General features: G+C 55.9%; 5 protein-coding genes across 5 annotated transcripts; 2 read left to right on the top strand and 3 right to left on the bottom strand.

Moving 5' to 3' along the window:
• Nucleotides 1–67: 67 nt before the first annotated feature.
• Nucleotides 68–597, bottom strand: C8A04DRAFT_27928 (uncharacterized protein; the record flags this gene model as incomplete). Its single annotated transcript, XM_062780463.1, has 2 exons — nucleotides 68–233; nucleotides 317–597. The coding sequence occupies 2 exons, from the start codon at nucleotides 595–597 to the stop codon at nucleotides 68–70; spliced, it is 447 nt and encodes a 148-aa protein (XP_062637840.1).
• A 5,975-nt stretch (nucleotides 598–6,572) lies between these two features.
• On the bottom strand, nucleotides 6,573–9,925 carry C8A04DRAFT_27927 (uncharacterized protein; the record flags this gene model as incomplete). The annotated part of the gene is made up of 5 exons (XM_062780462.1): nucleotides 6,573–8,055; nucleotides 8,181–8,475; nucleotides 8,561–8,947; nucleotides 9,015–9,664; nucleotides 9,825–9,925. 5 exons carry the CDS (start codon nucleotides 9,923–9,925, stop codon nucleotides 6,573–6,575), a joined length of 2,916 nt encoding a protein of 971 aa, XP_062637839.1.
• A 1,927-nt stretch (nucleotides 9,926–11,852) lies between these two features.
• On the top strand, nucleotides 11,853–13,576 carry C8A04DRAFT_11481 (major facilitator superfamily domain-containing protein; the record flags this gene model as incomplete). Its single annotated transcript, XM_062776991.1, has 3 exons — nucleotides 11,853–13,138; nucleotides 13,207–13,495; nucleotides 13,553–13,576. The coding sequence occupies 3 exons, from the start codon at nucleotides 11,853–11,855 to the stop codon at nucleotides 13,574–13,576; spliced, it is 1,599 nt and encodes a 532-aa protein (XP_062637838.1).
• A 162-nt stretch (nucleotides 13,577–13,738) lies between these two features.
• C8A04DRAFT_36706 (general substrate transporter) lies at nucleotides 13,739–15,411 on the bottom strand (the record flags this gene model as incomplete). Its single annotated transcript, XM_062783615.1, has 2 exons — nucleotides 13,739–15,101; nucleotides 15,164–15,411. The coding sequence occupies 2 exons, from the start codon at nucleotides 15,409–15,411 to the stop codon at nucleotides 13,739–13,741; spliced, it is 1,611 nt and encodes a 536-aa protein (XP_062637837.1).
• Nucleotides 15,412–17,250: 1,839 nt separating this feature from the next.
• Nucleotides 17,251–20,665, top strand: C8A04DRAFT_27924 (glycoside hydrolase; the record flags this gene model as incomplete). The annotated part of the gene is made up of 3 exons (XM_062780461.1): nucleotides 17,251–17,857; nucleotides 17,928–19,332; nucleotides 19,393–20,665. The coding sequence occupies 3 exons, from the start codon at nucleotides 17,251–17,253 to the stop codon at nucleotides 20,663–20,665; spliced, it is 3,285 nt and encodes a 1,094-aa protein (XP_062637836.1).
• Between the last annotated feature and the right edge of the window lie 244 nt (nucleotides 20,666–20,909).

Raw genomic sequence — 20,909 nt, 5'->3', positions numbered from 1 at the left:
CCAGAGTTCATTCCCTTCATCGGATTGGCTCCCTGCATGGCTTCGAGATACGATGGCGGTCGGGTAGTCATTTCTTGTTTCGCCCAGTTGAGGTGATCTTGCCGGTCGTCATCAGATCTCCGATGTATTTCTGGAGGAACTTGTTGTTGTGATCTAACTTGTCATGCTCGTGTTTGACCGCCTCGATCCGGTTGACGAGCGTATGCAATGATTCTTGCAATGCTTTAGCATGCCTTTTAAGAGGGAGAAGGTCAGATTAGTTATACGGTTGCGCCGTCAGGTTTGGGCTACCAGATTGAAGGGTAGTGCGACTCACCTGCGGAGTTCTTCTCGAGTTTCCTTGCCTAGGGTTTGGATGTCTTCGCTCGTTCTTCGGGGACTCATGGCTCTAACATCGTCGGGCCCAACGTGCAGGTCGACCGGCCCGACCTCTGTCGAGTCGCGAGGAACAATCATGGTGCCGCTGCTCTTTCGACTAGGGAGTTTCGGTCGCATAGGCTTCGCGGAGTGCCCGTGGGCAGAGTGGTCGACGGATGACCCCGAGGAGGAATCCGACCAGTCCGGACTTGTCGTTTTGCTCAGACTGGCGTCTCCCATGCTGAATTTATAAAGGTGCCGGCGTGGCGAGGGTAGGGGGTGGGCGTGGGCCGGTCTGCCGATTTAAGGCTGAGAACGGGCTCGCAAGAGGTTGGAATAGTACAGGGCCAGGAGCGCCGTGAATGTCATGAGCGGATAGGCCCGACTCGTTGTAAACGAATGTTCAACCCAGCGAGGGTAATGCGGCCACCATCCGAGAGCGAGGTGACGTGCGTCGAGCTAACGGTCGTCGTGGATGTTGTTTTGGGGGAAGGGAAGGGGGGTGGTGGTGATGGTGGTGTTTAGTTGTTGTTCGGGTTGCGGGATTGAAGGAGGTTGAGTTCGGGTGGTGCTGGGATGGAGGAATGGAAGTCAGGGCGCAAATTTCGGGCGGAACCTCTGAGGGGTAAGCCCAAAAGACAGCTCACCAGTGCTCTGGCGGCGAAGGTAGCCGGTGGGGCCCTTGGTCAGGGTCGCGGGGCCCGCCCGTGGAGTCGTGGGGCCCGACTGGGACAGCGCCAGCAAACGTCGAGGCACGTCAGTGGCCCAATGGGCAAACCGACCAGGAGTTGCTGGGGGAAGAACGGGCGGGTAGTGACTGGGGGGTGTTTGCTTCGGGGGGGGGTGTGGCCCTTCCAAGGTTTACCGAAAGGAGCCAGCACTTGTACGAAGTCCTCGCAGTACTCCGTATGGATGTCCTATCACTGGCGATTGAGCACCTTCCCTCCCAGACTTTCGGGTGGATCTTCGACGGATACTTATTTTATTTATTTTTCCACGTTGGCTCGTCGTCGCAGCAGCGGCAGCAGGGCGGAAGAAGCGAGCGACACGGCAGCGGGGGACGGCGGGCGGTGGAGGGTGCTCTGGTGCTGTCGGGTCGGGCAGGGCAACGGGCAGGCACTGGGGGCTGGTCAGGAGGTGGCTCTGTGTCCTGTTTCCACTGCCGCGATCAGCAAGCCGTGCCTTGGTGCACTGGGCGGCGAGTGGTTGCGAGGGGCTCTCTCGGTGTGGTCACAGGAGCGGAGAACCGGGACTTGTTTTGGGGTGCTGTCTGCGGAAAGCGGACCGTCGATCTGACCAAGGCAGTGGGTGCGAGGGGGGGATGCGCGGTTCAGAGCCTTCACAGCGGTCAGGGCATGCTCTCCGCGACGTCACGACGGCGGAGAGGAATTTGCTCCTCGGTCGCCCTCGGTCAATTTTGATCTCAGCGTGTTGGCGTGTCGGCTCGGAGCGCTGGAACGCAGGGAAGGAAAAGAAGGTTTTCTGAAACACCTGCAAAGTGCACCGGGACGCCAAGAATTCAGTTGTTCATACCCTGCATCCGGCTTTTCTTTGCTGTAATGAGATACAGCGGGCCGATTTTGGGTCGTCAGACGATGTATCAGGGTTTTGAACTGCGGTGGCTCCCACGTCATAATACCCGTTTCTTTCCGTTCTGCCTGTTTGCACAGTCTCAACGGGACGTACGAAGGTATTCAATACCGTTTATTAGTGTACTCAGACATTAACTTACCGTTCCAAGAGAAATGTCGGCCGCGCCTGCAGAATTTCGCAGCGAATCCAAATGATTGGTGGCCAAGCTGCCTCAGGCGCCATTCGTCCACACGTGCCGGCGACGAGGGCCGCCAGGCAAGGTTGCAGCCACAACGCTGAGAGATCGGCACAATGACGCCAGGGTCCGCCACCCTGATTGGCGTAGCACAGCGGGCGATGAAAAGGACCCCCAAAAAGTGGCCTGACAGGGGACGTCAGCCCCCTGGGCGCCCCATGATGAAATCACTGCAGAACCACCTGAAGGCAGAATGGCATATTTTTTCCCCTCCACTGGCAGAATGAGGGACAAGCAATTTTGGCATTTCCCCTCTCACAATCCGACCACCTTTGCCGCGCTGAGCTGCAGAGACACCCGGCATACCCCGGCACCACCTTCACGCATTTTGCTCCCGCACCAAATAGAGAATAGTCCGGTTCGTCCAGTTGCGATCCCTGTGCTCGGGCCCGGGACCAATGAAACGAACAAAACATCCGGCGAGTTGCGCGCGACGAAAACGGAAGCACGGGCAGAATCAGGCGGGCACGGCGGGCACCAGCAGTCGTCGTGTGTGATGAATCGTCCTGTTGTCCTCCGCCCCCATCCCGTCGCTGATCGGATGCGGCAGGGTGTTGAAGACGCCGGCATGCAAAGTCGTCGCAGATTCTGACTCTTCCGAGGCCGAACATTTGTCGACAGGAGCCAGCGAGCCAAACTGCCAACCTCCCTCCCAACGTGTGCTGTGCCACTTGAATGGATTGCGGGAAACCATGCGGGACCCTTCGCTGCAACACGGCCTTCCCTGTTTCGGCAAGCGCGAATCCCAGGTTCTGACCCCATCGCAGCCACTGACGAATGAATCGAACAACCAAGAACAATTGGACCCTTGATGCCGCAAGTCGCACTGTGGATAAGCCCGTGCTTTCTCTTCCCACTTTGCCAGCCGCTCGGCCGTCTCACCCTCCCAAAAGGGAGTGGAGTCCCGTCCGAGTCGCGCGGCTGTCTGTCTCAGTGCATCTTGACCACTTTGTTTTTCCCATCGTTGACTCGTGACGTACCTCGTACTGGAGTGTACGTGTCCGGAATACACTACTGAATATGAAGTACATACACTACATACAAGAACCTAGACGAATCCCGCCGATACCACCCTCACACTTGGAAGCTCAACCCTTCTACACTAACTAACCCCCCGGGGAGTGGGTAAAGGCTGGTTGGTGGTGGGGTGGCCAGCCTAATTGGCGGGGCTTATTATTACAACGTTCAGCGCGCGTTTTCTACCTAAGTTGATAACTTCAAAAAGTTCGGAAGTCGTGGGGTTGACTTCGCAACTCGCAATTGCAGAACTGAGCAAACACTATATCTCACCAAACACTCGCCGCAACCCGAAAGCCTGGATGCCTGAACCCCTCATGTCGACAACAACGGCCGGATCCGATCCGAAAGGGCTTTGTCGGCCGGAGGACGGTGCCGGTTCCGCACTCGCCCAGTTGAACTCCCTTGAGATAACTCGTCAACATGAGCTTTCTCTCACTGTCTGAAAACAGAACATGTTCGGACGGACAGTTGTGCATGGCGGGTTCATCCGCCCCGTGGGGGGCCTCCGCAAACAAAAGTCTCACCGCCTCAGTTGTCCCAAACTGGCCGCCGAGCCTCTTCTTTTACAACTTGGGGGAGAAAAAGTAAAAGCAAGATGTACGAAGTATCTGAGACAGGAACGCTCGCCCATGGCACCGGGTTGTTGTCCCTCCATGGAAAGAAGAAGAACTGCAGCCAGTGTTCTTTTGCTGTTACCGCCCTCAAGCAGCGTTCCCCCAGTCGTATAATTCGCACTGTACCGACCTTTTGTCGATCTTGTTCGCGGCCGACATACCCGAGCCAATCTTGCTAGTGGTCAGGGACGAATCACCGTCGAGTTACACAGTGTCACCTGCCGACCTGGTTTTCTCCGCCGCAAGGGTGGGACCCAAAAATCGACTGACTTTCCCCCTCTCTTTCTCCCACTCCCGAACCGCGGAGACTTCTTGTTAAGGCAACGTCAGTCTGGCGGTAAGCTCGTCGCCCTCGCGTCGCCTGGGGGAGACGACGGCCGTCGATCAGTCGAGCAGCGGCCAACACCATCCCGCACATCGGTTTTGCTCCCGAGAAGCACTCCCGTGTGTTGCCTCATCTTCGCTGCTTTTGGCATTGGAAGACGAAAAGAAAAGGTTCGGCTCAACCCCACGTGTTACCTCTCAAAGAGTCGGGGAAACCGGGGGTGAAAAGTTGGGACGGACTGGCCGTCACCCCCGTCAGGATCACGGCTGCCCGGCACTCGGCACTCGGTGCTTTTGCCAAGAATAACCGGTGACTGTTGTGCTCTGCCGCTCAGCCACATGGGCCTCCGGCTGTTTTCGAAGGTTATTCTTGGGAAAGAGACTCAAATGACAGGACCCGTTTTAACAGCAGTCATCTGCCACATTCCGCCACAGAGGAAGGCAACCGCCGATAACTCTTCGGATCTTGTGAACCCGCCGCCCGCGTTGCTCATCGAGCTCTCAGTTATCATCCACGCCTAACGAGCCAAAAGAGGTCTCCCGCTCCCGCCGGATTTCTGCCGAAGGAACAACCAAGGACTACCCCCACTTGACCACAAAACAAACGATCTGCTCCCCTGCAGGAATCCACCAAGCCCAATACCAAATTCCGCCCATCCTCATCAACGAGTTCGACGAGCTTCCCTCCCTGTCATGTGTTCTCTGGAAGGTCAGTCCAGTTATGATCGTCAGTTTTATCGACGCTCTCGGCAGCCTTCCCGAGCAAACCCGCTGCATTCGCTTCCCAGGTTCCCACCCTAGTCAACCAAACACACCCAGGGCTGAAGAAAAGCTTGAAAAGAGCCCTGTGTGGACATACACAAGAAGTTAAAAACAAGGGCGTACATATGTATCCATACCGCCGACTCCAAGAACGCCAGCCTTCTCCGGGTACCCCTCCCTTTCCCTTTCTCCCGCAATCGTCTCGGGTCGATTGTGCCTTCAGACAGGGGTGGAATCGAGGTGTGGGGGGGAGGGGGGCAGGGAGAACGGGGCTGATGCTTGGTACGGCCGCTGAGTTTTCGAGAAACTCGTGGGGATATGAGGCCATCGTGATCTCTCTCAGCCAAGATTACGAACCTTGGAACATCCCGCCCACAGTGTTCCTGCGGACAAGATTTGCATCGTGAGTTATGTGAGTACGTAGGTACGGTTAGATTCGGGAGTTCCCACACTGAGGGACACGGTAAAGCGAGTTCGTCCGCTCGCGACCCATGAGTTGACGAGGAGCGGCAATGAGTCTGATGGGACGGACGGCTGGGTGTCTGAGCCCTCTGCCCCTCCCCTCCCTCGTCTTGCCATTCGGTGAGCTCGTCATCGGTTTTGACCCCCAAACTTTCCACGAGTCACACAGCACAGGCGTGTGGTTAACATCAACGGGTCAACCCACCAACGTTCCTGGCAGGCACCCGATTCACGAGGGCCATGATAGGGCTGCGGCGTGGAGTTTTGGCATTTCCATCCACCCCCACTCCTCTCATTCCACTCGCAGACACATTTCATCTCTCACTCGGGTGGTCTACATAGTATCCAAGGTAATTAAAGCAGCTGGTTCGTAACACCTGTGTGCCCTGCATTGTATTCATCATAAGCTCTGTTGGCATGCTTACCACCCACATTAGGTACCTTGGTACATGACGCCCCCCTGGCCCGCCCTGTCTGATAAGTATCAAGACGAGTCAGTCAAGCAGTGTCTTTGATGTATGTACCACTCGTAAGTTTAAGAGCACATACAAACAAGACTGACTAGGTACTAATCTTGCCAACGCAGCGGAGCGCGTGCCAGCGCGATTTTTGCGACCCTCGAAACACTTTCTGCGAATGACCATGACGATCCCGTTGTTTTTTCCAAAGTCACATGCAGCGGGGACCCCATTCAAAACATGACTCCAGTCCCGAGTCATGACCGGCTCCGTTGGCATACAAGATTTGGGAAATTGGATTGTCCATTCACGCTGGCTTTTGCACAGTGCCACCAACCTCTATTTCAAATATCAACTGTTCACAAGGACACAAACCGTTCCTTCGCTCCACAGATGCGAATATCACTTTGCCGCAGTCTCTCGTATTCATGATCGCAATTATCAATGACCCTCTTTTCTACCCTCCTCTGTCTCTCTGACTTGTTACTCTAGGACAACAAAATTTGCGCAAAACCGAAGATCACAGCGCAATGACTCGAGTAATCGGTCCTTCCCATTCGAGGATGCCGAGCAACACCAAAACCAAAACAACACTCTCTCACTCTCTGTGGGTGTGACCAGCCTTACGAAGTAGATCCAAACATTCAAAATTCCAATGATTCAGATACAGGTGTGACATAGATACGGTCCCGAGTCCTTAGGTACAAACGCCATCATGAGGATGAATTATTATGAAAATTCCCAAAATCACAAGCTCCAAATCACCACTTCGATCCCTAACCCCGTCCGCGCACTTGCAAGAGAACACGCACACGCCATACAGCATTGTTGCCCCAACAGATTCCTCCGTACAACAGCACTCTTCCTTCGCTCGGCACACCATGCCCGTGCCACGACCTCCTCGCCCTTCCCTTGGGCATTGATGACCAGCACCTTACCGGGCTCCACAAAGACCTCCTTCAGCTGCGCAACGGTCACTGTGGAGGACAGGTACCGCAGCGCCTGCTGTCGGTGTACCACGTGGGTCCCCACGCAAGGCGGCGCCGTCACAAACACCGGATTGGAGTACAGCTTGTACGACACGGCCGTGCCGGCGATCTCGAAGTCGAGAATGGCGTAGTGCTTTATCGGCGGAGGTAGCCCCGTCGGCGAGAGGGTGTATGATCTAGTGTTATCACCCGTGGACGGGCACTTCTCGAGGCGGATCCCCTTGAACTGTACCGTGCGCGCGACGTTGGCCGGTGCTGGCGCGGCTGGCGGCGTCGGGCAGATCCACTCATCCGGGTTGGTGATGCTCTCGACCATGTCGGGTACCGAAGTGATCGAGCCGTTGTTGTTTTGTTGGTCGTCGAGGTGAAACCCGAAGTCACCCAGTGCGTTGGCAGGCTTGGTGACGGGGACTGGGAAGTTGGGGTTGTCGGCGTAGATGAAGACCCAGCCTTGGACGGCTCCGCCGTCGGTGGTCGTGGGGGCCGGCACGGGGCCGAGCCAGCCACAGACGGCGCGCGGGTTCTGCAGGCCGCCGAGCACGCGGCCCAGCACCGTCCGGACCGGCCAGTAGCTCTTAGTTCCCACTACCAGGCCGTTGTCGTAGTAGTAGGCGCTGCCGTGGTGCTTGGCGCTCTGGGACGCCAGCACGAGGCAGCACATGATGTGGTGGCGGAATAGCTTGCCGGGGAGGGTCAGGCCGAAGAGCCAGTCGCAGAGGCTGAAGCTGTTGGCCTCGCCGCGGACTATTCTGGTGTATGCTGATTCCATGAAGTCGCGCGCCTCGTCCATGTATGGCCACGCGATCGCCTCGCCGAAGCGCATGAGCGCTTCGCTCTGTTCACGATGGTGAGCGGCTATGAACGCGTACCGCGGTGCCGTGCTACTGCCGCTGCTGTTGAAGCTGCTGTCTATGATCTGCACGTTTTGCATGAAAGCAGCGGCGGTGACAAGCAGCCCCGACGTGTAGTCAGTTGCGATGGACGCGTAGGATGTTAGCAATGGCTGCTTCCGCAGACGCAGCAACAGTTCGGCACCAAGTAGCATGCAGTAGAGGAAGTCACGCCGCGTGGTTTCGTTGTTCCGGGCAGTGAGGAAGAGGCTCGAGATGGCAGAGGTGTTGCGTAGATCGACAAAACGGTCGGGTTCGTCGGCGTGCGATCTCGACAACAGCATGAAGAGGCTATCAATGCGCCGTTGCCGAGTGCCAGAGGCATGGAAGCCGTACTGCAGCTGTTTTACTCTAAAACGCCGAGTGTCAATAATTACCATATGATATCATATGATGCCCAAATGACCTCGCTCTTGAAGACGACAGCCGGGCACACCCGTGGCAATGATGGGGATATAACTCAGCGTGTCACTTACTGAGAGAGGCCAAGAAACTCTTGTAGCGCTTTATCGTCTTCCGTGATGGCGGACGCCCTGAGTAGCCGCAAACGAGCCACGATTCGGTCCAAAGAAATTGTTGGAAGTACGATATCCGACTGCATTTGCAAGTTCAGCAAAGGCTTGATTCGGAGCTGGTGAGCCCGGTACTCCTCGGAATACCCCAATACCGTGACTGTTCCGGCGATTTTCCCGTCGTACGACGGCGAGGTCTCGGGATCTTGGTCGATGAATGTGCTACTAGGGTAGTCGCGGGCGTTCACTCTCATTTGCGCTTCACGCCCATTATTGTTAGTCCGCGTGAGACATGCGCATGTGCCGGTCAACTAATACATAATTGAGCTATAGACACGACTTACAATGAACAGTATGTAAATATGTCGGTGTCTGGAGCTCTTGCGGCGTGAGCTCGTTCACAGTCATTCCTACGCGCAAGAGGAGGACCGCATCGATCCCTCCCGGAAGCGTGTACGGCCGGACAGCCAGAGATCCTTTATTCCTGATGGCTAGATTCTGCTCGAGGTGGTCGAGTCGCCGATCGAGCTCGGCATGTGTAAAGTTCGGAGTGGTGGTGGTGCCTGACGTCGTAGCGTAGGAGGGAGGTGCCTCCTGAGGAATGTTGTCGAGGAGGTCAGGGCTCAGGGGGATGCTGCGAGCAGGTGTCTCGTTTACGTTGGACGACGAGTAAGGCCGTACCACTGACGGCGGTGGTGGTGCTCGGTTGGCGCCCGTGTTCACCGTGCTTGCTACTTTCTGGTCAGTGAATCAAACAAGATGACGAGCCTACGTATCCGGTTGATAGCAGTTGTTTACCTTGAGATGAAGCCGTCGTTGGCGCTGTAGCAACGGCCGGTCGGTTTGCCGGGCCACCGGTAAAGCGACTCGGCATCGAGGGGCCCGAGGGGCCGCCTCTCACCTCCTGCAGCTGCGGAGTCGGGGTCGGCGCGACGGCCTCGGAGGCTCCTGGAAGGCTCACCCCCATTCCCTGTGACGCTGGGGTTGGCTGCTGCGTCTGAGTTTGTGCCCTTTTCGAGCGCAAACTCGCCAGCGACTGCTGCAAGCGCACACGCTCCATGCCGACTGCTATCTGGACAGCCATCTGCAGGGCTGCTTCGGCACCGTCGAAATCAACCATCCGCTCGCAGATGTCGGCCTTTGTGATGTAGGCGTAGACGTTCCCGGGATGACGGCGGATGACCTCCTCGACAGCCTCCAACGCTTCCACCAGCAGCGGCGGCGTCAACATCATGCGTGCTACGGCCAGGCTGAGGAGCAGCTCGGCGTCGCCAGGGGCTTTCTCCAGTGCCGCCATGTACATGACCACAGCTTGGTCATACTTGCCCTGCCCGGCGTACGTGTCGCCATGTTCGCGGAAGAGCCGCAATTCGGGGTCCAATTGTTGCGCCGGTTGTGCCGGGACGTGCGGAGGCCCGTATCCTTGCGGTTGCGTCGGCACCGGGGGGCTAGCGATCGTTGCCAGTGTTAGCGTCGTAATAGCGTGCGGTGGTCGATGTCAACGAGCCGGCGACCAACGGCCCTCCAGAGTCCGGCCCCCCGAGCCGGCGCGAGATTCCAGCGGCATGAGGATAAGAAGCTGAAGGGCAAGATTCAATCCTCACTCACCTGTAGATCTGCGGGCTAACCGCTGGACCTGCTCTCTCCTCCCTGCGCCGATTGCCGTCGCTGCCCGCCTTCTTGAAGAAACCCTTGACGGCGGCGCGCATGGCGCCGAATCAGATAGCTTAACGAGTTTCGAATTGATAGTATAAATGAGGTTGATACCTAAGTGATCGAAGGGGCTGTGATGTGCGGTGCGGGGATGAGGTCCTTCAAGAGAACGCCGTGAGGAACGCTGGCCATAATGGCCGATTCTGCGGCTGTTATATAAATGAGGCGCATGCATTCAGCTGGCAAGGTACCTACTCGTCCCTCCAATAAAGAGGTAACCTCTGACACTTCAAACTTGAAGCTGCAGCAAACATACTTTTCGGGAGGCACTTGGAACCCAAACACGTGCTGGGGTCCAAGGCTGCGCCATCTGACACAACCGGCAAACCCAACCCATTTAGTAACTTACCTAGATGCTGCGACTTGAGGAGGGCCGCAAACACGGTTGGTTGGCTAGGAATAAGCTCTGCACCGCGTTGGTGGAATCCGGGGAGAAATGAGGCTGGGAAACGGAAGATCAAGTTACCTATACAAAAAGAGCGCGCTCATACATGTTCTGTAATTCGCTCAATGGGGCCCAGAATTGGCAACTCTGAAGACAAAATACCGCAGGCGAGAACATAAACTGTTATTGTGATAGGTACCTATCTAGCTACCCACCTACTTGACCTACAATACCTTACACTGTAAGGTATTTAAGGTATCTGGGTTATATTTATTGAACTGGTAATTTCAGGTTCCTGGAACCCCATCATGCGCAGCGAAGATGGGGTCGAACGAAACACATTTGCAACCCTCCCTATCCGTCTGTCTCTGTCAAAGAAGCAAGGTAGGGCCAGGAAGCGGAAGGTACCCCTATTTTTAGGAAGAGGGAGCCTTGAAAGCTGCACAATGATAGCGGGAAGATGGTGCGGGGAAAACGTCGTAAGGGCGGGGGAATATTCAAGCCGATCTAACGATGGGACCAACCACCAGAGGTGGTGTTTTGGGACCCGGGTTCAGAGCTGGAAGCTTAATCCAATTCTGCATTGACCTCAAAAGATCGTTCTTCGAATCTTGGACTGTCACCGTCTCATCTGCGACCGGGGCAGACGGGGTGACAACCCCATGGCGCAACCGGCGGCATGACCCAGCAGGCCAACATGCCGAAACGGAAGCTAACTCCATGGAGGCTAATTCCACGGACCTGATTACTTTGCTTAGATACCTATGTTGCGGCGGAAGTCTTGACCGCCTTCGACGAATCCGGGCAGCAGTGCGGTGGTGGAATGGAGAGTCGAGAGGGACTGGGGAACCACACGAACGAGGAGGCTTCAATGGGAGCGTTGCGAAATTCTCGAGGTTGAGGTATTCGTACCGTGGTACAAGATATAGGCTTGAGGGGCCAGAGCCTGGTTTCTTCGTCTATGGTGACAGTGATTCGGTCTCGGACAATGGTGTAATTGCCGGAATAGGAAAGGCTACGGAACCTGGGCATTGGTGTAAGCAGGGAACATTATTACATAATACTTCACAGTCATGGTTTAATCAGCAATTTGAAACAGTGTAGAAAATGTAGCAGTATATCATTGCGTTCGCGCGGGATCCATTAACTTATATGGCAACTGTTTTGCCACGAACAAGGCATGAAGTGTCGTGTGTAAATTTTGATATTACACCCCTGAAAATTACGGATACACTCAATATTTCGTCTAAGCTTTTACGCCTCCGCAAATCCCGAGATCTGTGGGCCGCAGCGGGTTGGGCCGAGGGCGATCTCGGTGCCCCACACACCCCACAGAACTTTTCGAACGAGCCTGGCGCATTTTGGCCTCGGAAAGTGCATCAACACGTGTGCACAGTCGCGGATTCCTCACTAAAGGCGGAAAGGTATTGTCGGGCGGATTTAACGATCCTCGACAGGTTCGCCTCTCTTCACATCGCCTCACCACCGGGACACGAACCACGGGAGTCGCCGTGTTGTCCGACACCTCGCAAACGTCAATGTCGACGCCAACACCAACGCCGGCTTCGGCACCGGGAGAGAGTCAGACTCGGAATGGCCCTGTGAGCGACAACGACGCCTCGTTACCTCCATCCAAAGAAGTTGTGGTGGCGCATGAACCTAGCTTGGACCCCAACCAGACACCAGACGAAAACGACGACACCAATGGTATCGGCACCGATCCCGCGCTGGAACGGCGCATCCGGCTCAAGGTCGATCTCCGCCTCTGCACCATCGCCGGCCTGCTGTGCAGCCTCAATCTGCTCGATAGCGGTGTGCTGTCGAGCGCAGCCGTGACCTCCATGCTGTCCGACCTCGGCCTCGATCAGGGCAACCGCTTCTCTGTGTCCATCTTCATCTTCACCATCTCCAGTATTGTTTTTCAGCTTCCCGCGACCGTCGCTGTGCGCCTGCTCGGCCCACGCCGCTGGTTCACTTTCATCACGCTGGCTTTTGGCATCATCACCCTCGGCACGGGCTTTGTGCGCACCTGGCAGCAGATGATTGTGCTGCGAATTCTGTTGGGCGCTGCGATGGCCGGTATTTTTCCCGGTCTGTCGTACCTCATTAGCACGTGGTATCCGCGCCGCGAGCAGCAGCTGCGGTTCGCGTTCATGCAGAGCGGCGAAGTCATTGTGCTCGCGACGGGCGGATTGGTCAACTATGGTCTGAATAGACTCGACGGCCGCGGTGGACTGGAGGGCTGGCGCTGGATGTTTGTTGTCCAGGGACTTTGCACCTGTGCCATTGGCGCAGTGACTTACTGGTGGATGATCGATTTCCCCGAGAACTCGCACCGCAGCTTCCGCTTTCTGACCCCTGAGGAGACCGCGATCGTGTCAAAGCGGATTCAAACTGATCGGGGCGACCTCGTTGCGCAGGAGTTTAGCGTCGGCAAAGTCCTCGTGCACGCAGCCGACCCGAAGGTATGGGCGTTTGCCACGCTGTTCTTCTTGCAGAACATCGTGTCGACAGCGCTCGCCTACTTCGTGCCCATCATTCTCCAGAACGGACTGGGGTACTCGTCTGATGATGCTATCATCTTGTCCGCCCCGCCTTACTACTACGCCGTCGTCCCGGTCCTGATCTCGTCCTACTTTGCCGACCGGGTGCGTATCCGCGGGCCTATCATCATCTTCAACGCACTGTGCTTGATCACTGGGTTTTCTGTGCTGGGGTTTGCGCATAACTCAGGGGCACGTTACTTTGGCGTGTTCCTGGCTACTGGCGCCTATGTCGGAAACTGGGCGGCTTTGACGGCGTTTCAGGCGAATAACGTGGTTGGGTATGTCATATATTCAGTTGTGATCGTCTTGTGGGGTCAGAACCACGTTCCAACTGACTCTATTCTAGACAATGGAAGCGCGTTTTTACCGCCGCGGCTTGCACCATGTTTAACGGGGCTGGCGGTATTGCTGGTAGCTTTATCGTCCGCAACATTGAGGCCCCAAATTACACCACGGCTGTTTGGGTGTCTATTAGGCGAGTCTTCAACCCTCCAGCTTCGGCGGAAAAGCAAGCAGGGGCTAACCATGGATATAGCTCCCATCTTTTGATGATCTCCCTCGTATCAGTGCTTTCCGTGTACTTTTTCTTCGCGAATAGATCCCAGAAGAGGAGCTCAACCGTTCTAGAGAAGACTGTGAGTTAACCCTGCGTTTACTCCTGCATTGATGCGTGACTAACCACCTATGCTTAGGAGGGCTTCCGTTTTACGTATTAGACGACATCATGTAGCGTGCAAGTGAAAATCATGATACCCAGTTGGAAATAGTTTATTTGGTTGCCTGATTCAGCAAGTTCTAGCTTAGAAGTGGGTTTGATTCTTTATGACTTAGTGACACCTCAATAAATTAGAGTTCCACCCCCCACTGCACGCCATTTCTCATGGCAAAACATCCCCTAGTTTCTCGTCGTTCCCTCCACCCACAGTATTCAACACCGTCAACGCGCTCCGCTTCTCCAAACTCTTCTTCACCGGGTTCGGGGCCGAGAATACTTCCTCTAGCTCCTCCAGAGTCCGGTCCTTGGTCTCGGGGAAATAAAAGTACATGATCGCTCCCTCGATCAAATCCCAGAACACAAACACCAGGTAAAAATAGTACCCAATGCGTTCAAACGCCGGACCAGAAGCGTACTGTAGGATAGTAGAGGCGATGGACGATGCCAAGTTACCGACGGCAGTGCCCTTGGCGCGCGTAGCAGTGGGCAGAGTCTCGGCGATGTACATGCTCTGAAGCGGCGTCCAGCCAAAGGAGAAGACGATGCCAAAGATGAAGATAAACGCAATGGTAGTGTTGGCCGCTGCAACTTGCGTGGGATCATCGGTGGCCATCTTCGAAGTGCCGGTGATCACAGCAAAGCAGATCGAGGCAAATACAATGGTGTACAGCAACAACGGCCGGCGGCCCACGACATCCGTCATACGCGCGCCTAGGATGGCGCCGAGGAAGGACAGCGCCGGGTTGACCCCGTTGAGCGCCAGTACCCGGTGCTCCTCGGTAATCCCGGCTGACCGCAGCATGTTGACCATATAGTACGACGACAAGCTGTTCCCGCTGATCTGCCCGAACACCGCCATGCCGATGACGCACACCAGCCGACGCCGCGCGGAGTGTGTGTGCCACAGTTCGTGGTAGTCATACCACTTCTTGTCGGACGCCTCGGACGAGATCTGGTACATCATCTCCTGCATCTGCAAGCGCACCATCGGGTGGTCCGCACGCCCTTCGCCGTGGTACGTTGCCAGCACGCGGGCCGCGTCGTCGTGTCGGTCCTGCGCCATCAGCCAGCGCGGGCTTTCCGGGAGGAAGAAGACGCCGAGGCAGACGATGCCGGAAGTAACCATCTGGCACCAAATGGGGATGCGCCAGGCGTCGGGCGAGTCGAGGAATGCACAGCCGTAAACGACCCATGAGGCGATGATGCTGCCGATGTACCAGGTACAGTTGTAGAGGCCGGTGAGTGTGCCACGCCAGCGTGGGTGGGCGAGCTCGGAGACGTAGCAGGGGGCGGACACGCAGCAGAAGCTGACGCCGAACCCGAGCACGAACCGGCCGGCGAGGAATTGACCTTGTGTGGTGCTGGGGGCTTGCACGCAGGTACCAACGATGACGATTAGGGCGCCGACAAACATGCCCCAGCGTCGGCCGAAGTAGTCGTTGACTGGGCCGGTGAAGAAAACGGCGGCGACGGACCCGATGTTGTACATGGCGAAGATGAGGCCGGTGGTCGAGCCGGCGGTGGACCTATTCCGGGACTAATTAGCACGACCACCACTATCCAACCTCGAACCGATTCATTATCCTACATGTTAAAGTAGCGCTGATAGGATTTCATCCCGTTCAGGCCACCCATCAAACTGCCGTCGTAGCCGTTGAGGCATCCGCACAGATAACTGAGAGACAGCACGAGATACAAGCGGAACAGACGCGGAGACCATGGCGAGTACTTAGTGTCGTCGACATCGTGGGCGAGCTGGACGGTGACGTCGGTTGGGTGAGCGACAGTGTTATCGGCGTGCTCAGCTGTCGCCGTGGTCTTTTCGGTCGCATCCATTGTGGTAGGACGTTGCCACGCAGTGAAAAATAGAAAGTGCAGCGGCTATGCCGGACTGTTGATCAGCACAGTCCCAGCCGTGGAGAGGAATACACCGGCTGCAGGAATGCTAGATGTTCTCGCGCCTTGGTTACACTGGTCGTGTATGTATTGATGCGATCTCAGATGCGACATTGAGGCGCACCGCGAGGAATCCAGACCCGCGTGATGAGAAGTATTTGCTCCTCCAGAGAAGCGTTCAGACCTTCTCCTCGGCATTGTGTTCCCCGCATCGTGTTACCTCAAATACAAGGGAAAACACGGACAAATTCTGGTCTCGCGACCTTCGTAAAGTGACTGCCCAATGACCTTCCTGTTCCGGAAGTAAAGTTTGGCCGGGTCATATTGCCGGTATTCAACGCCAAGTCACATTACGTCCGGAACGTTCCGTTGTTTGACGGCCATGATTATGATTGGGGCGGGATTGGGGAAAGCCAAGTCTGTTTACCCAGTTGCTCATGTGCCGACGCCCGATCCAGGTTCATGGTTGGTCAAGTTATTCGGGTGTTGATCGCCCGAGACAGAAAACGGTGTAAAATAACTGTGATCTAACTCAGTCCCTATGTTCTGTGGGCTGTCCCCTTGATACGACTATACCGGAGTACGAATGTTGAACTGATACTTTCGTCTTCATCACTTCCTATACAGGCGGATTGTATCCAGACATCCCAGCCTGGGTCAAAGACCGGGACGAGGTGACAATGTGAGCAGTACTCCTGAGAGTAATTAATTATTATAGTCGAAATAGAATGGAATTACCTAGTAATTAAATGCAGAACTGGGATTTGGGGAAGTCTACTTTCACGTCCCCAAAACTCACAAGATAAATATGAAACAATCCCTGATGCTTCGTACAAGTCAACCAAGCTTGGAATGAAGGGGCATGTCAGGTAACCATTGCCAGTTAGGCTCCCGTTTGAGTCTTTCTGACAGTTGTTTGTGGCGTCGGTTTCTGGACACCTCGGGCTGAGATCGGATATGTACCTGGCTCGCTCTTACCTTTCGGCCCATATCATCGCCAAGCCAACACGGTTACGGAGTCGAACCAAAGCAAGTGCGACCCCCGGATTTTCTCTTGGGGATGCTCGCCCATTGGCGGGAATTTGGGTAACGTTAACCACAGCAAGTGCCAGGTGACTTTTCCACATGCGCCGTTGGAGATCGACACTTAGAGCGCCAAAATAAGTTACCCCACATAATTACAGGTCGCTTTACAAAACCCAGTAAACCGCCTCGTTAGGTAATCGGTTGTTCGATGTATCATGTATCAGCGTAGAAACAGGAAATCAATCCTAAATTCCAAACCGCCCAAGAGTGAAAGCTTCATCTGATACCTAGGTACGGTACCTGCATGTGCCTTACTTAGGTACCTGGGTGCGGGGCCCGAGCTCGGGAGGTGAATGATTCATACATAGCATAGCGGTCCCCAACTGGAGGCCCCCAGGCTTCCGCGGCTGCAGCAAGCGTTTGTTTCACTGTCATTACAGTACACCCCGCCAACCCCCGCATCCCCCACCCGACAAGATGCTGTTAGTCAACTTAGGGGTGATGAACATTCAAACTCTGTCCGATGTTCGGGCTGGAGGGGATAAACGTCATCGCTCCATCCGTTTCATAAATCAAAGCAGCGTTAGTTTTCGTATTTTGTCGCAGCAAGCCAATAATTACATGCCGTTCGAAGACGAAATCAACACTGATGCGAGGCCCCGGCTGAATTATCCATCTGTCTGAAACAACATAACAAAAGAAGAAAAAAAACGGAAGAACCCCCCCAAAAAGTTGCAAGCATCACTAGTCAAAATGAGAGTCCCGAACGGCATCCCCCCCGAGCAGGACAGCGGCACCCCCGACTACATCAATGAGGCCGTATTCCGCCGCAATACCCTCCCCCCTAGGTCCTACCACATTCCGGATACCTCCCTTGCCCTCAACGGCCGCTGGGACTTCTACTACACGTCGAGCCCCCTCAAGGCTCCCGAACCGACTCACCCCGCGTCCTGGCCCCCCCTTGCCGACGGCGAACAGTGGACCACCATCCAGGTCCCGGGACACTGGCAGCTTCAAGGCCACGGTATCCCCCACTATACCAATGTGCAGTACCCCATTCCGGTCTGCCCGCCTCACGTCCCGACCGAGAATCCTACGGGGACCTACCGTCGGAGCTTTCATGTACCTCCGTCATGGGACCGCAGCTCTCAGCTAAGACTGCGTTTCGACGGCGTGGATAGTGCGTACCATGTTTGGGTCAACGGGACACTGCTTGGGTACGCCCAGGGATCCCGTAACCCGCACGAGTTCGATGTGACTGCCCATGTGGCGAGGGACGGGCCCAATGAGGTGTCTGTGAGGGTGTATCAGTGGTCTGATGGGTCGTATATTGAAGACCAGGACCAGTGGTGGCTATCTGGTGGGTGATCGAGATACCTTACCCAAGAACGTAGTTTACTTTCAGTGGGAAAGCTGCTAACAAGCGATAGGAATCTACCGAGACGTTCACCTGATTTCACTGCCGTCAGAGACTAGGATCGAAGACTGGTTTGTCCGGACTGACCTCGACAGTGAGTACAAAGACGGGACCCTGGATGTCGCCGTCGACGTCGTGACCTCCCAGTCCGCTACCGTCACAGCAACACTCCGGAAGCACGCTCGAGATGGAGGCGGGGTAGTTGGTACCGCGAAACAAGAAGTCAACAGTGAAGGAAAAGTCCAGCTAAGCATCCCGACCGAGTCACCCTTGAAGTGGACCGCCGAGACACCCCATCTCTACGCCGTGGAGCTATCCATCGCCACGTCCGCCGACGCAAAGATCCAGACAGTGCATCAAAACATTGGTTTCCGCAAAGTCGAGCTCAAGCAAGGCCTCCTCTGCGTCAACGGCAACCCCATCAAGCTCAGCGGCGTCAACCGACACGACCACCACCCCCGCTTCGGTCGCGCCGTCCCTCTCGACTTCATCCGCAAAGACCTGCTCCTCATGAAGACCCACAACATCAACGCCCTCCGCTGCAGCCACTATCCGAGCGACCCGCGTATACTCGACCTGGCTGACGAGCTCGGCCTGTGGGTCATGGATGAAGCCGACCTCGAGTGCCACGGTTTCTACGACGCCGTGGCCCGGCCCCTAGACATCCCCGAGGAGATGGACTACGAGGAGCGTAAGAAACTCGCCTTCCCCCAAGCCGCCAAGTACACCAGCGACAATCCTTCATGGAAGGCCGCCTACGTCGATCGCATGGAACAGATGGTGGCGCGCGACAAGAACCACCCGTCCGTCATCATCTGGTCGCTAGGTAACGAGGCCTTTTACGGCCAGAACCACAAGGCCATGTACGACTATGCTAAGGAGGTCGACCCGGGTCGGCTGGTGCACTATGAGGGGGATGCCCACGCAGAGTCGGCGGATATGTACTCGTACATGTACCCGTCCGTTGAGACCTTGATCAGACATTCCAAGACGGAGGGTGTCAACCCAGACGGCACGTTTGAGAAGCCCATCGTTCTTTGCGAGTATGCGCATGCCATGGGTAACGGGCCCGGCTGGCTGGAGGACTACGAGGAGGCTTTCCGGACGTACCCGCGATTGCAGGGCGGGTTCATCTGGGAATGGGCTAACCATGGTCTGTGGAAGGAAGACGCTGACGGCAAGGCTTACTTCGCCTATGGTGGTGACTTTGGAGATGTACCGAATGATGGCACGTTTGTGATGGATGGCTTGCTGCATAGTACCCACGAACCGACACCCGGCCTGATTGAGTTCAAGAAGGTAATTCAGCCGGTCAAGTTGGCAGTTGAGGGTAGGGAGCTCGTTATTACGAACCTGTACAACTTTGTTGGATTGGAGCATCTTACCGCGACGTACAAAGTGGAGCAGTTTGGTGAAAGGTAGGGAACATTTCACCCTCGTAGAATCTGACAAGGCACCAGGTTGCTAACATTCGGCAGCACAACTCTTCTCGCTTCTGGTGTTTTGGATATCCCCGAGATCAAGCCTGGCACAACCGGCAGAATCCCCCTTCCGGCGACATCAAACAGCTTCAAGGCCGCAGCCAACGCCGAGATTTTCCTGACGGTCTCTTTTGCTCTCAAAGTCGGCACCTCCTGGGCCGGTGCCGGACACGAAATAGCCTGGGCCCAGCGCCGCCTCGCCGTCGCTGACCTCGCTGCCAACACAAAATCGCCCAATTCTCCTTCCCATCCCTTCAGTGTTGAGGCCACCAACAGCGACATCACCATCACCAGTCCCAACTCGAGCTTCAAATTCGACAAGACACGCGGCCACCTTACCAGCTGGACCGTCAACGGCACCCGCCTCCTCGAAAGCGACCCCATCACGGGCGCGGCCATCACCCCCGCCTTCTGGCGCCCTCCCACCGACAACGACCGTCCCAACTCTCTCCCCTACTGGCGCCGCTTCGGCGTCGACGCCCTCACCTCCCAACTCCGCGCCACAGACCTCACCACCACCATCCACAAATCCACATCCACCGAAGGAGGAGACCAGCCTAAAACAGACCAGTCCAAAGCAGACGAAGTCAAAATAACCTTCACAACCTACCACACCCCACCCATCCTGGACTGGGGCTACCTCTCCAAAACAACCTACACCATCACCTCCACCTCTTCCTCTCCAACCCTCCACATAAGCACCCACCTCACCCCGCACGGCTCCCACCCAACCCACATCCCCCGCGCCGGCTTCAACCTCCGCCTCCCCCGCGCCCTCAACCAAGTATCCTACCACGGTCTCGGACCAGGCGAGTCCTACCCCGACAAGAGCGCCGCTCAGCGCGTGGGAGTATGGGGACAGAACGGGGAGCCGGGGTTTTCGGTTGAGGAAATGCATGCACATTATGAGGTGCCGCAGGAAGGGGGGAATAGGATGGGGACGAGGTGGGTGAGGGTTGATAATGGGGAGGGTGGAGGAGGAGGAGGGGGTGCGGGAGTGAAGGTCACACGGTTAGTTGGTAGTAACGGCAATGAGGAGGAGGATGGGTTTAGTTTCCGGGTTAGTCGGTTCCGGGATGAGGTGGTGGATGCGGCGCGGCATCCGTGTGATTTGGGGGAGGGGGAGAAGGAGGATGCTACGCTGTTGCGGTTGGATGGGAAGGTGGCGGGTGTTGGGACGGGGGCGTGTGGGCCGGCGGTGAGAGAGGATTTGATGGTGAAGGTGGAGGAGATGGAGTTTGGGTTTACTTTGGAGGCTGTGGGTGTTTAGATCCGCAGCCTTAGGGGATGACGAGAAAGAGTTGGCTAAAACTGGAAGGCTGAATGGGCATGATAAATAAGGGGCAAAACGAATGAACAGCTGGTCGATATCTCACGCAAACTGAATCTTCAAAAAAATAATACGACCGAGTCTATTGCAAAACCCGTCTAAAACAAGCACCTAATCTATGGCCATGTCTAAACCACATAGTACCATTTCCTTCCCATGGGTATCCTGCTTCCACCTTTATCAA

Source organism: Dichotomopilus funicola (genome assembly GCF_033296635.1).
Source record: "Dichotomopilus funicola strain CBS 141.50 unplaced genomic scaffold C8A04scaffold_24, whole genome shotgun sequence".
Classification (NCBI taxonomy): domain Eukaryota; kingdom Fungi; phylum Ascomycota; class Sordariomycetes; order Sordariales; family Chaetomiaceae; genus Dichotomopilus; species Dichotomopilus funicola.
Note: the sequence above shows the minus strand (reverse complement) of the source record. Positions and strands in the feature narration are given on the sequence as shown.